At 54.8% G+C, this 17,859-nt stretch overlaps 2 protein-coding genes across 8 annotated transcripts in view; both read left to right on the top strand.

Annotated features, from left to right (window-relative positions):
* Positions 1-2,337, top strand: part of NLRC5 (NLR family CARD domain containing 5) — a 55,818-nt gene extending 53,481 nt beyond the window's left edge. For all 6 annotated transcript variants that reach the window (XM_080551945.1, XM_080551949.1, XM_080551950.1 and 3 more), the window contains one exon: positions 226-2,337. In XM_080551945.1, coding sequence (XP_080408071.1) covers positions 226-307 — 82 coding nt within the window. In that variant the 3' untranslated portion in view covers positions 308-2,337. The remainder of the gene's footprint in view (positions 1-225) is intronic.
* Positions 2,338-4,794: 2,457 nt separating this feature from the next.
* The window catches only part of CPNE2 (copine 2), a 58,608-nt gene continuing 45,543 nt past the window's right edge, over positions 4,795-17,859 (top strand). Inside the window, exon 1 of one of the 2 annotated variants that reach the window (XM_080551952.1) lies at positions 4,795-4,945. The gene's annotated coding sequence lies outside the window, so the exon portion shown is untranslated. Of the gene's footprint in view, positions 4,946-5,282; positions 5,426-17,859 lie in introns of those variants that run through there. The other variant, XM_080551951.1, reaches the window with a different exon arrangement.

Raw genomic sequence — 17,859 nt, forward strand, 5'->3', positions numbered from 1 at the left:
TAATCTTTCTCCCAAGATAGATCAGTAAGTCCATTTCAGCAGGCAGGAAGCTGCTGGGTTGCTGCTGTGTCACTGAGATACAGCCATACCTTGCTCTTGTCTCACTGTCAGACCGGCTTTGATAAAAACCTAAAGCTGCCTCTTCGAGTCAGCCACTGTGTTGGGCATTCCAGCTCCTGGCCCACCACACCAAATCCTACAGTAACACGCTTGCTGTCGTTACAGGCTGTGGGACAATCCGGTGCCCAAGGGCCTCGCTGCAGATTTGACAAGCCAAGACCCAAGACTGTGTTTCTCCTTCTATTAGCAAAGAAAAGACATCACCTGACTAGGAATTGCTTTCCGTTTCCCACTGACCTCAAAAATTGCACTAAAAGAAAGAGATTCTGAAGAACGTAGGAAACCAAAATTCCTCCAGCTAAAAGCTGTAATTATGATGTCTTCTTCCGTTGCACTGAACCAAGTGTGAGCACTTACGTGTGTTTTGTTCTTCTGTACAGTAAAAGCTTACAAGAAACAAAAAGACTAAAGAATTGCTGCTGAGCAGGCAACGTTCTTCGTGTACCAACACTGAAACTCTCTTCAGGATGATGAGATGCATCTGCTCATGCTTTCAGAAAACCAGCAGAATATTTCATTATCTTTAATCAAGATTACAACACCTACAGGATGTTCCAATAAAAGAATGAACATCCTTCAGGAGAGGATGTAACATTTTTACAAAACTGTGAACCGTTGATGCTGTTACAAATGCACTGGAACAAGTTGTTTGAAAATTGTATATAGCTCTGTGTGAAATACCTCTATGATTTTTAAGAAGAAAAAAAAAAGGTTTTATTTGCTTCATAGCAGGCTTCTCTTCATGCAGAATTGTCTCAGTTTCATAGTAAAAACTTCAGAACTTTGGCATTTTCAAATCATTGTCCAACAATGATCAATATTTGTGCTGCAATAACACAGCCTAATATATCGCCATAAACTTCAGTGAGAAAACTTGAAGTACGGAAGGTGTAAAGCAATTCGTAAGAAAATTGTGACCATTATATGTGAGACGATACGCACCACTGCCTGCTTTCCTGTGGGGTTTTCCAGAGCTTTGTTGGATTTTTGGATGACTCTGCTTCACTAGTCTCTTTGAGGTGAAGGGGAGGGTAAATTAGCTTCAAGTGCTGCAATTTAGACTACATAATGGATTCTTCAAGCCTGTGCGTTGCCTGGCCATGAATGCTGCTGGACTGGAGGGAGAAGATCCCAAGCACTGAGTTTTCTGCTCTGCAGAGGAGACAAGCCATGGCTGCTCCTTGCATGTGCAGAATGACAGTTTGTGTTGCAGGAGTGCATGTCATTCTCATTATTTATTAACTTGTGTTATAAAGTTTTCCTTATGTGCTTGTACTGTAAATATTTAATCTTTGTGGTATGTGGGCAGCTAGTGGTTGTTACTCCTGGAGGAGCCACTGTCCTTATTTAAAGATCAGCATCAGGCTCTGGGAGATGCTGATGCTGTTGCATAGAGGTAGGACGCATTTTGTAGAGAATGCATTCTGAAAATGCTTTAAAAACACAACAAACAAAAAAGATGGTGAAATTCCTTATTAGGCCATAATTCATTAAAGTAATAAAGTATCTGAGATTTAAACACTGGAATTTAAGATAAGGCTTTTCCAAATGTGGCCTTTATTTTCATTTTGCTTTTTCAGATCTAGTTTGCAGATGCAAATCTTTGTAGTGCCCATCAGTGTAGTGCAACAGGCACTGTGACCACAGGCAGAGAGGCGCCTCGGTGCTGTTCGTCCCTCACAGCTTTCGAGGTGAGCAATGTTAACTGGGGTCTGCTCTGCCCATGGTCTCCCAGGACTTCTGTTGGAAATGCAACAAGGTGGACAGAGTTTTCAGTAACAGTCCATCCTGGTCCAGGCTGTGATTTGAAAAGGCATTTTATCCTGCATTTTCAACATCATTTTAGTAGGACTGAGTACTATGTCTCATAAAAAATGAGGTTTACTCTGTATGAAGAATAAAATCACTGGGATGTTACTCCTTAATGCACCTCATGATGGCCATTTTGTAATCTTCAGTAGCAGCCACTGCCAGAGCCTTTTGCTGTTCCCACAGTCCCATGCAACAGCAGGAAAACCAGACAGTGATTTTCACTGTCAAACAGAGGTTTGTCCAGCTCCGTGGTGTTATCTCCTTGATGCATTCCTGCCTTTGAATTTGTTCTGGTGTCACGATAATTTATTTTCCTCTTTTACTGGTCTGAAATGTACTTTCTTGCATATTGTTTTTCCTCCTTTTTTGATGGGAAAAATAAATGTGCTCTGAGTAATTAAGAAAGCCACTTTGATGAGTGCTTGACTTTTTAGTTCTGTTTTTTTCTGTGTCTGGGATGCTAACCTCAGATGGCTGCCTTTGCACAGGGATCTCTTGGGTTACATCATATTGTTGGATTGCTCTTCCTTGCAATGAAATCTGTGATTATCCTCTGCCGTTCCCCTGACTCCTGAAGTTAGGAAGCAAACGCTGTACGCCATGAGGTTTGTAGTGACATGAGGCATGCTAAGAACATTAGTGCAGCATTCCTCTTGACTTTAGACATTAAAGAGTGTCTGTGAAATCCCAATGCAGCCCTGCAGTTCCCATGTTCATTCCAAAATTCAAGATTAGCTCCCAGACTCCTGACGGGCATCACCGGGCATCATCTCTTCCAGAACACCAGGTGTCAGCAAAACCCCAGGCATGAGAAGCAGTTGTCTGTAGCCCAGGTATCCCTGGCCCAAACCAGGCACCGGGCTGTATTTCAGTGCATGGGCCCTCCCTGGCGTGCCCAAACGCAAGGTTGCATGTTCTCTGTGCCTAGCTGGCTTCGTTTGCTGGATTAGGCCTTTAAGTATTCTACTTATCTGAGGCTCTGTGGAAATGTCACTGCATTTAGAGAAACTGAGGTCTGGGTTGAGTTATGTGTGAAGCAGAATAATGCAATTGGTCCTGAATTCGATTCTTACACTGAATAGCTGGAGCCATCAGGCTGCCCTTCCCCAGCGTGCTTCCCATTGTCACTGCGATGCTGATTTCCGTATTCTCAGCTTGCAGCCATGTCTGAAAAGTTTCCAAGGGGAACCTGGAGGCCTCATCCAACACCAAGGGGTAGCATTAGCCTTACGGTACGCAGGAAGACATGAGAGGCTGTTGGGGATTGCGCGAGATGGCTGAGTACTGGAATGATTCCCAAACAGATAATTAACGTGGGCCACTTTCAGAGCTGTCACTATTAGGTTTCACATTTATCATGGTCCAGAAATGGAAATCTGTCAGGACTTCCGCACACCCCTATTGTTTCAGGCTGCCTGCAGCCTGCAGAAGACAATGAACGCGCCAGTCAGGACTGGTTCCATGCACAGAAGGGATTTTGCCCCCTGAGACCAGATCTTTAGAAATAAATACACGGCTGTAAACAAACATACTGCTGGAGGGTGGTGAGGAGCCCAGACTCTGTGCTGTGGAATAGACGGAGCTGGGCTGAGCCAGGCTTTTGCATGCAATGGCTGCTGTTCCGTGGAGTTGGAAATGCAGCTGCAGTTTCCCCTCTGATAAAACCAGCTCTGAACCCCTTGGGACTCCAAGGTGTCATGTTGGACAGGAGAGAAAACAAAGGAAACGCTTATTTCAGAAAAAAGTGCCACGTTGGCATTCATGCAGTATGCCCCTGCATGCCCCTGCCCTGCTGCTGGGCGAGGGGCGGCCAGGCAGCCAGGAAGGGCTGGGAAAGGGAGGGACAGCATCAGCAGGGAAATCTGCCTTAGTGCCTTACAATTCTCCTGGCTTTAAGCAACCAAGCTGCAGGAGAGGGGAAAGCTGGTGAGCGGGACGCTGGGACTTGCTCGTGTTGACTGTGGTCTTTAAAAGTATGAACAGAACCTGCAATAAAGGGCCCTACACAAATAAAGATGACTCGTTTAATCTGACGCCTCAAAGGGATGCTTGCAGTCCGATTACCCTATCTCCAGCTCAGAAATATCTGTATAAATATCCTTTACGTCCGCTGATGTGTTGGCCAAGCACCAGGTCAGGCCGCTAATGGCGTATTGGGTGCAAACCCCGACGACAGCCAGCCGGAGGGGAAAGCAAGGCAGCTCCTTGGCTGGAGCAGGTGGCGGGAGGCCCGGCGGCTTCTGAGTCGCCCGTTCCCCTTGCTCAGGCAGCCTTCTGCCATGGGGAGCAGGGGAGGCGAACCGCTGGCATCGTCCCAGCGTGGGGCAGGGCCTGGTCCCAGCCGGCGAGACAGGGCCAACCCGGTTGGCGCCCAGTGTCCGTCAGAAGCGAGGGGTGCTGCTCCCACGAAGCTGTGTTTTCCTCATGGGGAAATAACGGGGGAAGTCATCTGCAAGCCTTCCCCCTGCTTTGGTCTGAAAGCTTTTCCCAGCCGCGTTTGCAGAGTGAGGGGCCGCGAAACACAGCCGAAAGGGGCAAACTTCGAGCGGATCCTGCTTCTTCTGTTGGAAAACGTTCCCTCCGCGAGAGGCTTTACTGCAACGTACGCGGTGAGCGGAGCGTTCCTTTGGAGCACGGTGAGCTCCAGAGAGGGGCTTCGGGGGATGACGACGGCAGGGAACACCCCCAGAACACCGAGCAGCACCCCGGACGCCACCGAGGCGGTGCGCGACGTCCTGCCGCGAGCCCCGAACCGGGCCGGCACCCCCAGGCACCCCGAGGCACCCCGCCTGCCCCGCGGGCCCAACCGCGCCCCTTCCCCACCCGGGGCAGGAGGAGGAGGAGGAGGAGGAGGAAGGGGCGGGGGCGGCGCTGCCGCCGCTGCCGCCCGCGGTCCCCGCCCGCGGGCCGCGCCCCCCGAAGGCGGCGGCGGGCGGCGGGCAGCGGCCATGGCGAGGCGCTGAGCCCGCGCCCCGCGGGAGCTGCTCGGCCCGGCCCGGCCCGGCCCGCGGCGGTGAGCACGGGGCGGGGGGCGGCGAGGGGGGGCGGGCGGCACCGGGGAGGTGACAGCCCTCGGGGCAGGGCGGGGACGCCCCTGCCCGCAGCCTTCGCGTTCCCCTTTCCCCCTCCCCGAGCCCGGCGGGGGCTGCGCGCCTGTTGCTCTGCCCGGCCTGCTCGCTGTGGCCGCGGGGAAGCGGGTCTCCCGCCCCGGCCCCGGCCCCGGCCCCGGCCCCCGCCCGCGCTCCCGAAGCCACCAGCCCGGGGGGCGCCGAGCCCCGCCGGGGGGGAGCCCGGGGGTCCCGGGGCTTCGGCCGTTCCGCGGGGCCCCGGGGCCCTTCGTGCGCCTTCGGGGGGCCCGAGGGGTCCCCGCGGGAAGCCGCCCGGGTGCCCGAGCCGTGCCCGGAGGACGGCGGGCAGGGAGATGTGTTCCGGGCACCCCTGCCGGGCCGAGGACCCGGCGCTGGAAGCCTCCGTGGGAGTCGCCCCGGTTTAGGTGAGCCGACGGCTCGAAGGCAGCGGGGCCGCGGGAGCTGCTCGCAGCGAGCTGGGCGGAGCGGGGGCTGCAGGGGCGGGAGGGGAGCAGGGCTTCGGGCAGCGGCGGCGGGGACACCTCCGAGGGGCTGCGCCCCTGCTGCGGGCTGCCCAAGCCTGAGCTGCTTGGCAGCAAGGGGCTGGGAGGTCCTTAGGAACCCGAGCCCTGGGCTTGAAGCCTCCTGGAGGTGCTCCCGTGGAGCCGGGGGCAGAATCAGGCTGGTGCCGGCGCTGTGCGTATCCCGTGTCGCTGCCCCGGCTCCTGCCTCCGGGCATCCGCCTCTGCCGAAGGACCTGCCGCGGCCCTGGCCGTGTGCGCCCGTCCCTGAGCGCTGGGAGCCGGGGGGGGGCTTGCTGTTAGAAAAAATTGAGTCAGGAATTTCTAGCAGTAGGGCCAGTGCCGGGGCTTTCTGACACGGTGTGTGGTATCGCTGTGCTTTTCAGAGGTCGGAAATGTTTTATCATGGGTCAGACATCACCTTGGGGTGAGCCCTGTCCGGGGGACAGGGAGCAGAGCGATGAGGAGGGCTGGGAACAAAAGCTCGGGGCGTGGGGAAAGGATCCTTGCTGAAGACCTGAGCAGGAGGAGGATGTTTTCATGGAGTAACCTCAGGGAAGCGATGCGTTTGCTTTGATTACAGCTGCGTGACAGCCTGGGATACATGTTTTCTGGTGAGGTTCATTTTTGTTTCTCCGCTGCAACATCTGTCATTGAGTTTAGGGCATCCCAGCCAGGACAGCGTGGAGGGAAGGTGCCAGGCAAAGTGTGCCTGGCCGTGGCACGGGCGGCCCCCAGCGCTTGTTCTGGGGAGGTGAGAGGTCCTGGAGCTGCCCTCTGAGGCCGTCGTGGTGCTCTGGGGGCATGGGCAGGGTGGTCGGGGCTGGTGTCTGCGAGGCCAGCCGTGGAGCCGCTCCCTGCCCGCTGCCTGTCTGAGCTCAGCTGGGTGGTCCAGAGGGAAGCGAGATCACTAAGGGCCGCATCAGTGCACCGCCCCGGGGGTGTCCGTGTTCCCGGGGAGGGGGCACAGCCAAGGACCCTGCACCGACTGCTCGCAGCCTCTTTCATTCAAGAAGCCATTGCTCCCGGGGGGGCTGCGGGCCCCTGGTGCCTGGCTGGGCCGTGCTGGACGAGCAGGGCACTGGCCCTGTGCCCCTGGGTTTCCACCACAGGAAAAAAAATACCTCCTGGGGCTTGGCCGCTCGAGCTGCTGGTGAGGATGCTCTTTGTGCCGTGGGGATGTTTCTGCATGCTGCGGGTCAAGCGTTCCCCAGCAGTCCAGCACAGCGTCGTCTTCCAGCGATGCCCCCCTCTCACCCCAAAAGAGAGGAGCTATGTGGTGCTGGAGCGGCTGCTAGCTCCCCCGTGGTTACCAGTCTGCCCAGTTGTGCACTGGAATTGTACGGGCTTTGTCTGCCTTTTTTTAGCGCTTTTGGGAGTCTCAGTGTGGCGTGTGAATGGTCTGGGACCAATAACCTACCTCCTTACCGCTGCTAAACCTGGTGGAAAGAATTTCCCACTGACTTCAGTGGAAACCTCTGCGGGCAGCGTTTGCCTCTGGGGAAAGCTGATGGGCATCGTCTGTGTGACCGTGAAGCGGGGCTTGTTCTCCTGGAGCTGTCGGAGCGCCGAGGACGTAATGCCGGCTTCATTGATGGAAGAGCAGCACTTGCAGCCTCCCGTCCCAGCTCAGGGTTGCCAGCCCTCATAAGGAGCTCATTATTTGAGAGCTTTGGATTTCATTCAAAGGCAGGGTGGGGGAAGGAGAAGAAAAGGTAAATTTTGGCACTGGGGAGTGGGCAGGTGTTTGAAACTGTGTTCCTGGCAGGAGCCAAACAACAAAACGTCGTGAAAAAAATAATTCAACATTTCCACCCCCCCACCCCCAAAAAAAAAAAAGAAAACAAAAAAAAACAAACCAAAAGCATAACGTTATGGCTTGTCTTAAAACCTCTGTAAAATATTTGTTGAGAGACCTGAGTCGTCATTTTAGCTTCAGCTCAGTCTCCTGGCTGCTTGTGTTGTTCTATCCAGGCAGGTTGTTTGTTTTGATCACAGGAGCAAGGGAAAAAGTAATTCCCAGGAACTCAGGTGAGTTAGGAGGCCGTGTGCTGTAGTCATAACAATGTCTTTAAAGCGTCAGAAAAATAAGCAAACGTAGTATTCAGTAACAATGGCTGCACTTTTTATTCGCATGCTGCTTTTTCTGTGGCTTTGGGTTTGGGAACTGGCAGATCTTCTGCCTCTTTCCAGTATCCAGCAGGAAAAAGCTCAAGTCTAAAATAGTCACTGTCCCCCAGCCCCAGGTTTTCCATGACCATGCAATTCCAGACGGCGAGGATTTAAGAAGGAACATCAGACATTGAGAGGCTTATTTTAAAAATCCAAAGAGCTGGGAATATGCCTTTTGCTGTTAAACAGCAAGTCCAGTGCTGTGCAACCATGTAAAGCAAATTTTATATTCCCTCCAGCAATTTTTAAAGCTGTTGGAAAGGAGCTGAGAATTTATCAGGCTTAACTCTCATTATAAGCGGCGTTCAGGGTTTTGTGTCCCTGTCAAACAAATCCACATCAGGGCGAAGCTTTGTGCGTCAAGTGCCGGCCTGGCAGCGTCTCTGCTGTGAAGCAGGCAGATGAAATATAATAATTCAGGAAGAAAACGGGTCTTCGCGATGAGCATGCGGCTTCACCTGTGTGCAGCGTCAGGGTGAGCTCCGGCCCCTGGGAACATCACTGGTGCCGTTGCCAGAGCGAGGACTTCGGGTGCTCTGCGCTTTGCTTGCCGGTGAAACCCAGCCCATGCAGTGCTGGTGGGCATTTGCATCCCTCTCCCGCTGAACTCGGCGGCCAGTTTATACCCAGCTCGTCGGAGTTGTCACGAGCTGGTGGACGGGCAGACGCCCGATGTCGTTCAGCGGAGGGAAGGACGAGCTCTTGCTGCCCCTCCTGCACCCAGAGCGTTTCTTTCCCCAGCGTCGTTGTGGCTCAGTGTCAGTGTGGCGGCGCGAACAAGCGTTGCACAAAACTTAATTAATACTTATTTATAGTATCAGGGAAGAGGCTTTGAAGTTCTGGCTGCTCAGCAAACACCCAGTGCTGGCACTGGCCTGCAGTGGCATTACTAAATGCTTAAAGGTGTTTCTCATTCCTGAAGTAAGGTTTTTTTCCTCACCTGTGATGCATGGGATTGGCTAGAAATAGGAATTCAATTGAAATTCAGAAAGCTAGATATTTGGTTTTAATACATTAGCTAAGCCTTTAATAAGTCAAATAGCCCATATACACTAGGTATACTGGGTATAGAAGGAAAAAATAATTTCACCCACAGATATTTATCAGGGTGAGAAAATTCAAAAGCAGTGGCTGGAAGTTAAAATCTGCCCGCAGTCCCCAGCACGCTGTGTCCTCCCCCCCGGCATTTCCTGGCTCGTTCCACAAGGAGTGTGCGTCCGAGAGGAGAATCCCTGCCACGGGATTCATGTTTTACGTTTGCTTCTCTTTAGCTGCAGCTTGTGGAGGGTTTGATGGTAGCTCCAGGATTCATAGTGACATCACAATATTTTCTGCCCTAAATCACAGATTTTCCTAAATTGAGTCCAAGAGGAAGCCTGTATTCAAGCAAAAATATGCGGTTGTCTTGGTGTGTCTAAGCCAAACGTGCTTGCAGATGGCAGCTGGAATTGGGTCTGTGCGGCTCGACCGTTGCGGCGTGTTCGCAGCGGAGGATGCTCTCGTGATCCCGTCTCGCCCTGCCTCTCGCTTCCCCCCCTCTCCATTTCTGAGCAGCAACCCTCCGCTGCTGTGCTGGGACCCGGTCGCTGATTTGTGAGCAGTTATCGAGCGCTGAGTGTGCAGCGAGCTGCGGGTGCCCGGTGCCAGCTGGGGCTGGGCTGCCTCCTGGTCCCAGCCATCGCAACCTGTCTTTTTTCTCTCAGGTTTAGAGGAAATGCTTTTTTTTTTTTTTTTTTGCTTTTTTTTTGGTCTTTTTCCAGTGTGTGATTTTCTGAGCGCTCTTCTGAACCCACTAGGTCTCTGCTTGGTCTCCGTGAAGTATTGCACTGGCAATAAGGCCGCTTCCCCCTGTCTGTCACCGCAGGGGTGGAGGAGCAAGCCTTGCTTCTGTTTGCCAGGACGAAGCCTGCTGCTTCCCACCAGGTGAGCGCTGTGCACAAACACCGCCGCTGCTGCGAGCGCAGCGCTCGTGCTGTCCCTGTGCTCGTCGTGGCGGGCGACTTCTTTCCAGGAGGCGATGTTTTGCTCAGCCTGGTCGCTTTGGGGATGAAGTGCTGGGTGATGACGTTTTTTAGACTTCATCAGGACAAACCTTGCTGCCCTTTGTTCCCGAGTACTGGGACGGACTTTGCTCAAGGGTCGGGGCAGGGCGGGTGGCGTTGCAGGCTGCCTGCTGGCCAGGAGCATGTTTTACTTCACATGCCCAGCTTACGGAAAACTCCGCTTTCTGTGGGCGCGGGACCTCTGTGAGGACGGGGGTCCTGTCCTGCAGCAGGGGTGAGGGAGGTGCCCAGGAGAAGCAGGCTGCTGCTGGTGTGTCTCAGCTCCCAGCTGGGCTCCTGAGTCGCTTTTTAGGTGTTTATGGCTGAAGCTGAGCCTGACTGTGCGTGTGGGAATGGGGAGGGGAACATCGCTCCCACCTGCCCAGCTTCCTCGAAGCATCCCCTGACTGTTGCTGGCCCTCCTCGCAGTCCTGCATCAACACCTGCCGGGTGTTGAGCGCCAGCTGGTGACCAAAGGCAGGGCTGGCAGTGTCCCCTCTTCTCCAGGCAGGTCCCCGGGACCGCTGCCAGCTCGGGATGGGGCTTGCAGCCTGGGTGACCCGTGCTGTGGGGTTGTAGCCCACGTGCCATCCGCTGGCAGGAGAGCAGTATCTCCCACAGCCTCCTGGGCTTTGTCCCCTGCAGGAGGCTTTTTGGCTGCTGTGAGCTGCCCTCGCCCACCGCAGGGAGGGGAGCGGTGCTGCTTCCCCTCAGCAGCACTTGCCCTCGGGGCTGGAGAAGCTGGATGGGGCTCTTCAGGACACAAAGGCAAAACCTGAGCTTCGGCTTGTCAAAGCTGGGATGCTGGTTAGTGAGTTCTTCCCCGTTATCCCTCCAGTTGCTCTCCGGACGCAGCTTCTCTTGCTGGGTGTAGCTCTCCCTGCGGGGTCTGCTGGGCACCCTCGCATCCCCATGTGCCCCTGGGGACTACGGCCTCGTGCTCGAGTCCGTGCATTGTCCTGTTTCCATGCACGTAACTTCTGCAGGCAGAACTAGGAGGCTCCCAGCTTTGACCCTTGAAGCTGGAGAGTGCTGGAATTAGTGGCTGCAACCGTGGTCACCTCTGTGACTGCGCTGGTGCCAGCCCTGCGCTCCGCAGCGCCCTGGTGTGGGGTCACGTCCCCCCCTTGCCAGGTGTGCTGCTAGGGGTGGTGCAGTTGGCTCGGTTGGTGAGCATCAGAAAATCTGCAGCGTGAGTTAGTTCGCCAGCGTGTTAGCTTGCCCCTTAGGGTTTCCATCCCGTCTCTGCGGGCCACTGACAAACTTCTCAGGTGTCAGCACCTAAATTACTCCCCGTCCCAGCTCCCATGGAAGGGCAAGGTCAAGGCGTCTGCACCGCTCCCGTGGCAGAAGGGCCCTGGCCAAGCCGTGCTGCGGTGGGACTTAACGAACACCCAGCTTTGGGCTGGTTTCAGACAGCCCTTGTAAACTCGCGTGGGATATCTGTGAATGCTTTAGCTTAGACAAAAGGTTTTGTGCGCAAATAGAAGCATGGTGTTGTAGTCTCCAGAGCTTTCAGTTCTCTGACTCCAAGTGGCATTTTGTGATTGCGTTGTCTGCATGGCCTCGCTGGCACTGTGTCCCGTCCCCCTCTGATGGCCACGGTTGTCTCGGGCGTGCTGTGATTTGCATTTCAGCTGACCCAGCTGGCTCACCTTCGGGGTGCCGCATCTTCAGGGTCTGCTGTGGCCCTGGTCGATCTACAGCCAGGAGGCACAAGGCGGGTGCTGAGCAAGGCTCGTAGTGGCCTGAGCTGCCCACATCACCGCATCTCCTCCCCCAGAGATACCTGCTCTTGCTTGTTCCCCTGCCGGCTCCCAGAATAGCCCAGACGAGTCTGCAGCAGGGAGCCAAGGATGGGCTGGGGTGCTCCCTTGGCTGGCGGTGACCGCTCTGCTGTGTAGGTGAGGGTGTCCCCTGTTGTGCCTCGTGACACAGTGTCTTGTGCCCAGACACCCTGTGTCTGGGGGTGATCTCCCTGTGGTGGTGCTGTGGGTAGGAGCTGCCCTTGGGTGCCTCCCGAGGGGATGCCTCTGGGCATCTGGAGCTGCCGGGCTGGGGATGGCCCAGGGCAGGGAGCAGGAGCGGTCCTGCAGGCACAGACGCGCTCTCTCGACCAGCCCTGACCTCACTGAGCAGCGGGGTTTGTGCCCCTGGGGACCGAGGAGCCGGTCACGCTGCACGAGCAGTGAGGGCTGCCAAAGGCCACCGTGCACACTCGATTGTTTCAGAGCAACCCAACCACAAAAAAAGGTGTTTGAACCGTTTCCCAGACCACTAAAGATGCCTTTCCCTCTCTCCCCCATGATAAATTAATTTAGATGTCACCAAAAGGCATTTTACTGTGTTGAAGCAGAGCACGTGTCGGGGTGAAGCAGCGGGTGACATTTTAGCCCACAGAAGGCCTCTCCCTGGTAACACCTGGAGACAAAAAGCGGCGCCAGGACGCATCTGCATTCAGAGTGTGGCTCTGCGACCCGTTTCCATTTTCCAGCGGGACCTCATTTTCCACGTGAGTTTCTCCCTGGAGCCTCGGGCTGTCACCCCCTCCCTGCCCCCAGGTCAGCTGCAGGACGCCGCCCCGTGTCCTCAGCCCGCGGGGTGGGAGGCTGTGGTCACCGAGGCAAGGTGGGATGCCGACGCTTCGGGGAGTTTCTGAGCGAACGTTGCTGCTGCCGCCGGGTGTCTGCCAGCAGATTTTCCTAATCTCAGACCAGGTGCAAGGATGGGTTGAGCCTAAAGATCGGTCGTATCTTGCCATGCTGCTTCCCGCTGTGTTCTGCAGACTGCAGGGCTGGTCACGCTTTTCTCCTGCCCGTGCAGAAGAAACATCATCATTTTCTTGTGCTTGGTGGACTCCTGGGCTCTGCCCATCGTCACCCTTGACGAGATGTTTCTGGCAAGCAGGGCACTGCCTGCAAGGGCTACAAACCTCGCCAGGGGCAGTGGGCAGGGGCTTTTCATTTAAGAGCTGACACTGGAGAGGAGCTGGACGTTTCGGGTGGCTTGTCCTGCCTGGACTTGGGGGGATCTTTGCATGAAATGAAGGAGGCAGGAGGAGGACTTCAGTCTGCCTGCCGTGCAGCGCCTCAGGGTTAAGTCAACATCAAAACTCCGGTGATAGCTTCGCCTTTCTGTATTTTGAAGGTGAGCTGGGACCGTGCAAGCGAAGATTGACTTCAGGAAGCAAAGCAGTGCCTGGAGATTGAGTGAAGCCAAATTTTCTGTGGCTCCTGTGCCAGGTGGCCAGGCTCCTCGCTGTCCAAGAAGAGCTGAGGTTGTGTTGCGGTTTTCCCTGGCTAAAATCTGTCTGGAAAGTCTGTTTGGAAAGTACCCTAGGGAGGGGTTTTGGGAAAGAAGTGATGTAAATAGATAAACTGTGACCACATAAGCTTTGTTTCTTTAGAAAGCCTCTCCGGGGGGGCTGGGGCTGTGTGGCAGCTCCTGGTGCGGTCAGCCCGTCACATCACACCCGCTCCTGAGCGTGCGGAGAGGAACCGCCACGGCACTGAGCGAGGGCAGGCAAAGGAGAGGAGAGAGAGGTGAGCTGCGCCCAGGGCCATGCTGGAGTCAGCACTGAGGTGGCCCCAGGCCGCTGGCCATCGTCACGGCTTGCTCGAGACAGGATTTTGCAGCAGTGGTGCGAGAAAACCCGCCGTCAGCACAAACAGCAATTACCTGGCAAAGCAGCGTTAGGGATGGTTTCCATCAGGAAGGGTTTATTTGGAGATGACATACTTATGTCATCTTGAAACCTTTTTTTTTCTTTTTTTTTCCTGCTGTGTCAGGCCCCTTGTGCTTCCCTGGTGGGCTGGGCTGAGGTTTGCATTTCCAGCGGTGCCGGTCTGGGGCTGCATGCCTGCCCCTGCGCTGCAGCCGCCTCCGCGCCCCCCGTGCCGGTCACACAGCCGGGCTGCAGGGCTGGAGGTGCAGTGCTCCCAGCAGGGGCGTTCGCAGCGGAGGTATTTGCAGAAGAGCCGTGCTGCCGACTGGAGAGGACAGTGGTGTGTGTGTGACTAATCGCACGGGTGCTCGAAAGGTGGTGAGGCTGTTACTAACGCCAGGTGTGGGCTGGTGAATCCTCCGTGTTGCCTAGGCGAGGCTGAATGGCAAACGTTTTTGCTTTGCGAGGTAATCGTGGTGATGACCGTGTTTGTCGATAGGAGGGAGCCAAGCGGCTGGTGCAGGCTGTGATGGTGTGGGGTGGCGGAGACGCATCTATCACAGCCCACCCCAGCCTTGACTCGCTTCCCCAGCTGTATGTCTGCTGCGTTTCAGTTTTTCCTGCTGCTCTGGGCAGCCAGTTTCTTAACGCTCCTCTCCTTTGTTGGAATCTCCTGACAACACGTTTTCACATGCTCTTCTTCCTCCCTCTGCTCTCCTGCTGTCTCTCTGCTGCCTGTGTCCTCTGTATGAGCCCAGAATTACCTGCTTGGTTGCCATCTCCCCTATTTTCCAGAAGAGGAACGTGCTTCTGCCCTTGACTGTAGTGGAGCAGCCTGCATAGGTAAACTGAGTCACGGGTGGCTTCTGCGAAGCCTTGCAGAAATCAGTGATCTTCCCAAAGGAGGGGGGTTGGGGAGGCTTCCAAGAGGGACCCAGAGGGACTTTCCATGAGTCTGGTGCTTTTGGAGCTGTTTAAAATATACCTTGTGTTCTCTGTGAAGTTTGTTGATGTTTAGTTTAAAGGAGAGGAAGGCACTTAAGTTTGAGGGTACTGCTAACATAACAAAAGCCCCCAAAATGTTTTGCTTGAAATGCCGTGAAAAAGGTGGATTGGGATACACAAACCCAAATTCTGGCTGCTCACCCCGCTGTGGCATCACCTCAAGACCCGCTGAGATGCTCTGCACGCCCTCAGTCTTTATGCTCTCCCCAGTATAAGCACTGCTCGCCCTTCATCGCAGTGAAGAGGAGTTATTGTTCTTCTGCTTCCCTAGAACTATGCATCTGTTTCCTGTAGTAATGCCAACTCTGACCTGGTGTGATGGTGTGAGAGGGTTTTTTTTTTCCTTTCTCTCTCTTTTTTTTTTTTTTCCCTCCTGTTAATGCTTAAAACCACCTTACCGTGGCCGGTGTGGCGTGCTTCTCTCCTGGAGGAGGGAGGAGAGGATGTGTGCATTGCCTTGGGGCTCCCCTTTGTTCTGGGTGGCTGCAGCACTTGCTGGGCACCAAATCCCTTGCTGCAGGACGCTGTGGACACAGAGCAGCCTTGGAGGGGACAAAGTCACATAGGAAAAAGCACTCAAAGATTGTCAAGTGCAGAGGTGTGTCCATCTCAGGAGGTCCTTGAAGTGTGAACTGCCCAGTTTGTGTGAATTGCTGGGACTGTGTGATGTGGGGAGCGCGTCTCTCCACCCTTCTGTTCTGAGGGCTCTTCTTCGGGCATCTGCTGTGGCCAGCGTCAGATGTTGCAGAAACACCTTGCCATGTTCCTGGGGTGCAGCGTGGAGGTGGGAGGGTGGGACGGGGCAGATGCACGCCCCCGCTGGGGCTGGAGCCGCTCTGCTGGGAGCCGGGCAGCCGCAGCCTGGCGTGCTTTTCAGCAGGAAGCCACGTGGCAGCGCGATAAGCACGAACCTGGCAGCTGTGATTATATGTTAGGAGAATATTTGGCTGCGGATGCCAAGTGAGTCGGAGGACTTAATTTAGGGCAGCGAATGCAGAGAGACGAGAACAAAAAAAAAAAAGGAGGAGAGACTGGAATATATAATGATGGAGAGCTGGCTCTGGTGCCAGCTCCACTTCCCCCGAGTTCAAAGCATCCCGTTGCCCCGGGGGAGGTACTGGCTGTGTGCCATTGCCCAGCTCCGAGGTGCGTGCTGCAGCAGGGGGGTGACACGGGTCGCCAAGACCCATTTCTTCCCGACGTGCTTCTGCCCAGAGACTGCTCCCTGGGCTGGACGCTGAGCGGATCGGCGATGGTGGGACATGCAGATGTGTCCGTGCCCTACTACGGTGTCACGGATGCTTTTGGCCTCCTGCCCCATCTCTGTGTTACTGTTGGCATTTCCATGGGTACATGGTGAGTTGTTTGGGGAGCTTTCCTGGCTGAAAAAAAGACTCCTTCCTTTTATATGAGTTAGCTGTCAGGTGAATCCATCCCCTAGCCTGGTTTGCAAGCACACAGCTGCTGTGCCTGCAGAGGAAGAGGAGCAGTCCCGCAGGGCATGGGCAGCTTGGCCCAGGGGAAACTGCCACGTCCCTCTTGCTGACTCTTTGGCCTCGGTGAGAGATGCTCTGGAGATGCTTGGAGTGCAGCCATGGACAGTTAGGATGGGACCCCTCTGCTGTGCCCCAGCCACTGGGCTCCAGCACCGCGGTGTTGGCAAAGGGCATGGGGTGCAGCCACCTGGACATGTCCAGAGGGACCAGAGCTGGTGGGTGGTGTGAGAGGTCCACCCATTTCTTGGGCATCTCCATCCTTGGTGGAGAGCTGGCCTCTGAGGGACAGATGGATCAGCAGCTCCTTGGTGGAAAAAATCATCTTTATCAGGGTTGTGGGGAAAGGGCTGGTGGCATCATCCTGCTGCCTTTTGCTTTCTTGGTAGTTGCGTGCTGGGCATCTGTGTAATGACACCAGGCTCACCTGGTCCATGGGTGGAGGGGAGGAAGAGGCCAGTGTCCCAGTCCCTGATTTTGGGTACCTGGGCTGGGAGCAAGTCCCAGCCAGCGCTGGCCACCCCTCTTCTTCTCCATGGATGCTTTGACTGTGAGCTTCCCGCGCTGCCGGCGCTCTTGGAGGCTCAGCAGGGGCTGGAGTGCAGGCGATGCTCGGCATGCTCAGAGGATGTTTTGGTGCCAGTCAGCCCTGGGAAAAAAGCTTTTTCCACTGAGTCATTTGCTGCCTCTGTTTTGTGTGAGGCAACGTCGAGATCTGGGGGAAGGGGAGATGGAAAAACCCAACCCAGATCTCCCACTCCAGCAGGACCCCATCCACATCAGCAGAACTGCACTGTGTTTGCTTTTTGGAGGGAGTAGCAGGCAGATAGCAGCATAAATAGAACAGGACTGGCTATTTTAAGACATCAGTTGCATGATCTGTGTATTAAAAAATTAAAAAAAATCTTTGTTTCAGCCACAACTGGCAGTGTGGGCTTGGAGAGGAGCAAGCACGTAGTGCCTGCAGGCAGCAAGGGCTTCAAGGTGGAGGGGCCAGGAGTACTTCTTCCACCTAATTCTGAAGCCAGTTTAAGAAGCAAGTGGGTATTTCTCCTCGGGGTTGCAGCAGATTAGGGTTCCTCATGTACACCGTTTGATTTCTCGTTGCTGGGAATTGGGAACGATGGTGTTAGATGGAGCTGTTCTGGAGGGGAGCAAGTTCTGTGTGGGGCTGGGACTTGGTGGCTGTTCTGGAGAGGGGATGGACACGTGTGTGCACAACCAGGGATGGAGCTGTCTTCTTCTGGAGAGGTTTCTGGGTTCCTCTGGAGCTGTGCCACTCTTGCCTGTTCCTTGTCAGTTGGGTGGGCAGTAGGTTGTGATACAGAGCTTGTACCACTGGGAGTTAAAGTCAGGCTGCTGTTCAGCAGGAATCTTAGCAGACAGGGCAGGAAGGCTTAGCCTTGTAAGCGAGAAATGTTTTCCTCCTTCGTGGGACTCCACAGCATGGCTGTGGCACGCGAGGCTGGGCGCCCAGAGTGACATCCCTGCTCCCCCTCTATCAGGAGCACGGCTCCTAGCAGCCAGCAGCAGCAGCGCCTGCTGATACTTGTGCCCAGGGAGAATAAACAAATAATTTTAATTGGGGTTTCAATGCCAAACAGCAGCAGATGGCTTATCAGGGGGAAGGAAGGTGTTGTTTGAGGTTTTGAGATGAAGCGGATGAGCCAGGAACCACTCTAGATGAAGAGGGCTATGGAGAAAAAGCATTGAACCAGCTGACGGGCAGAGCTCTTTCCAATAGCAACCCCAGCCACAAGCATTTATGAGTATAACTTAATCTGACAATGCTACTACCTCTCTTTTCCCCCCCCCTTTTCTCCCTTCTCTCTTTTCTGTTGAAGGCATCTTACGTTTTTCGCAAGTGGACTGCACATCAGAAAGCAAAACTGTCAAGTGGGAGGTATATGGGGTTGTCATATTAATAATGGTATAAAGCTCCCATTTATTTCAGTGAAATAG

This window comes from Anser brachyrhynchus, assembly GCF_964034855.1.
Source record: "Anser brachyrhynchus genome assembly, chromosome: 12".
NCBI lineage: Eukaryota > Metazoa > Chordata > Aves > Anseriformes > Anatidae > Anser > Anser brachyrhynchus.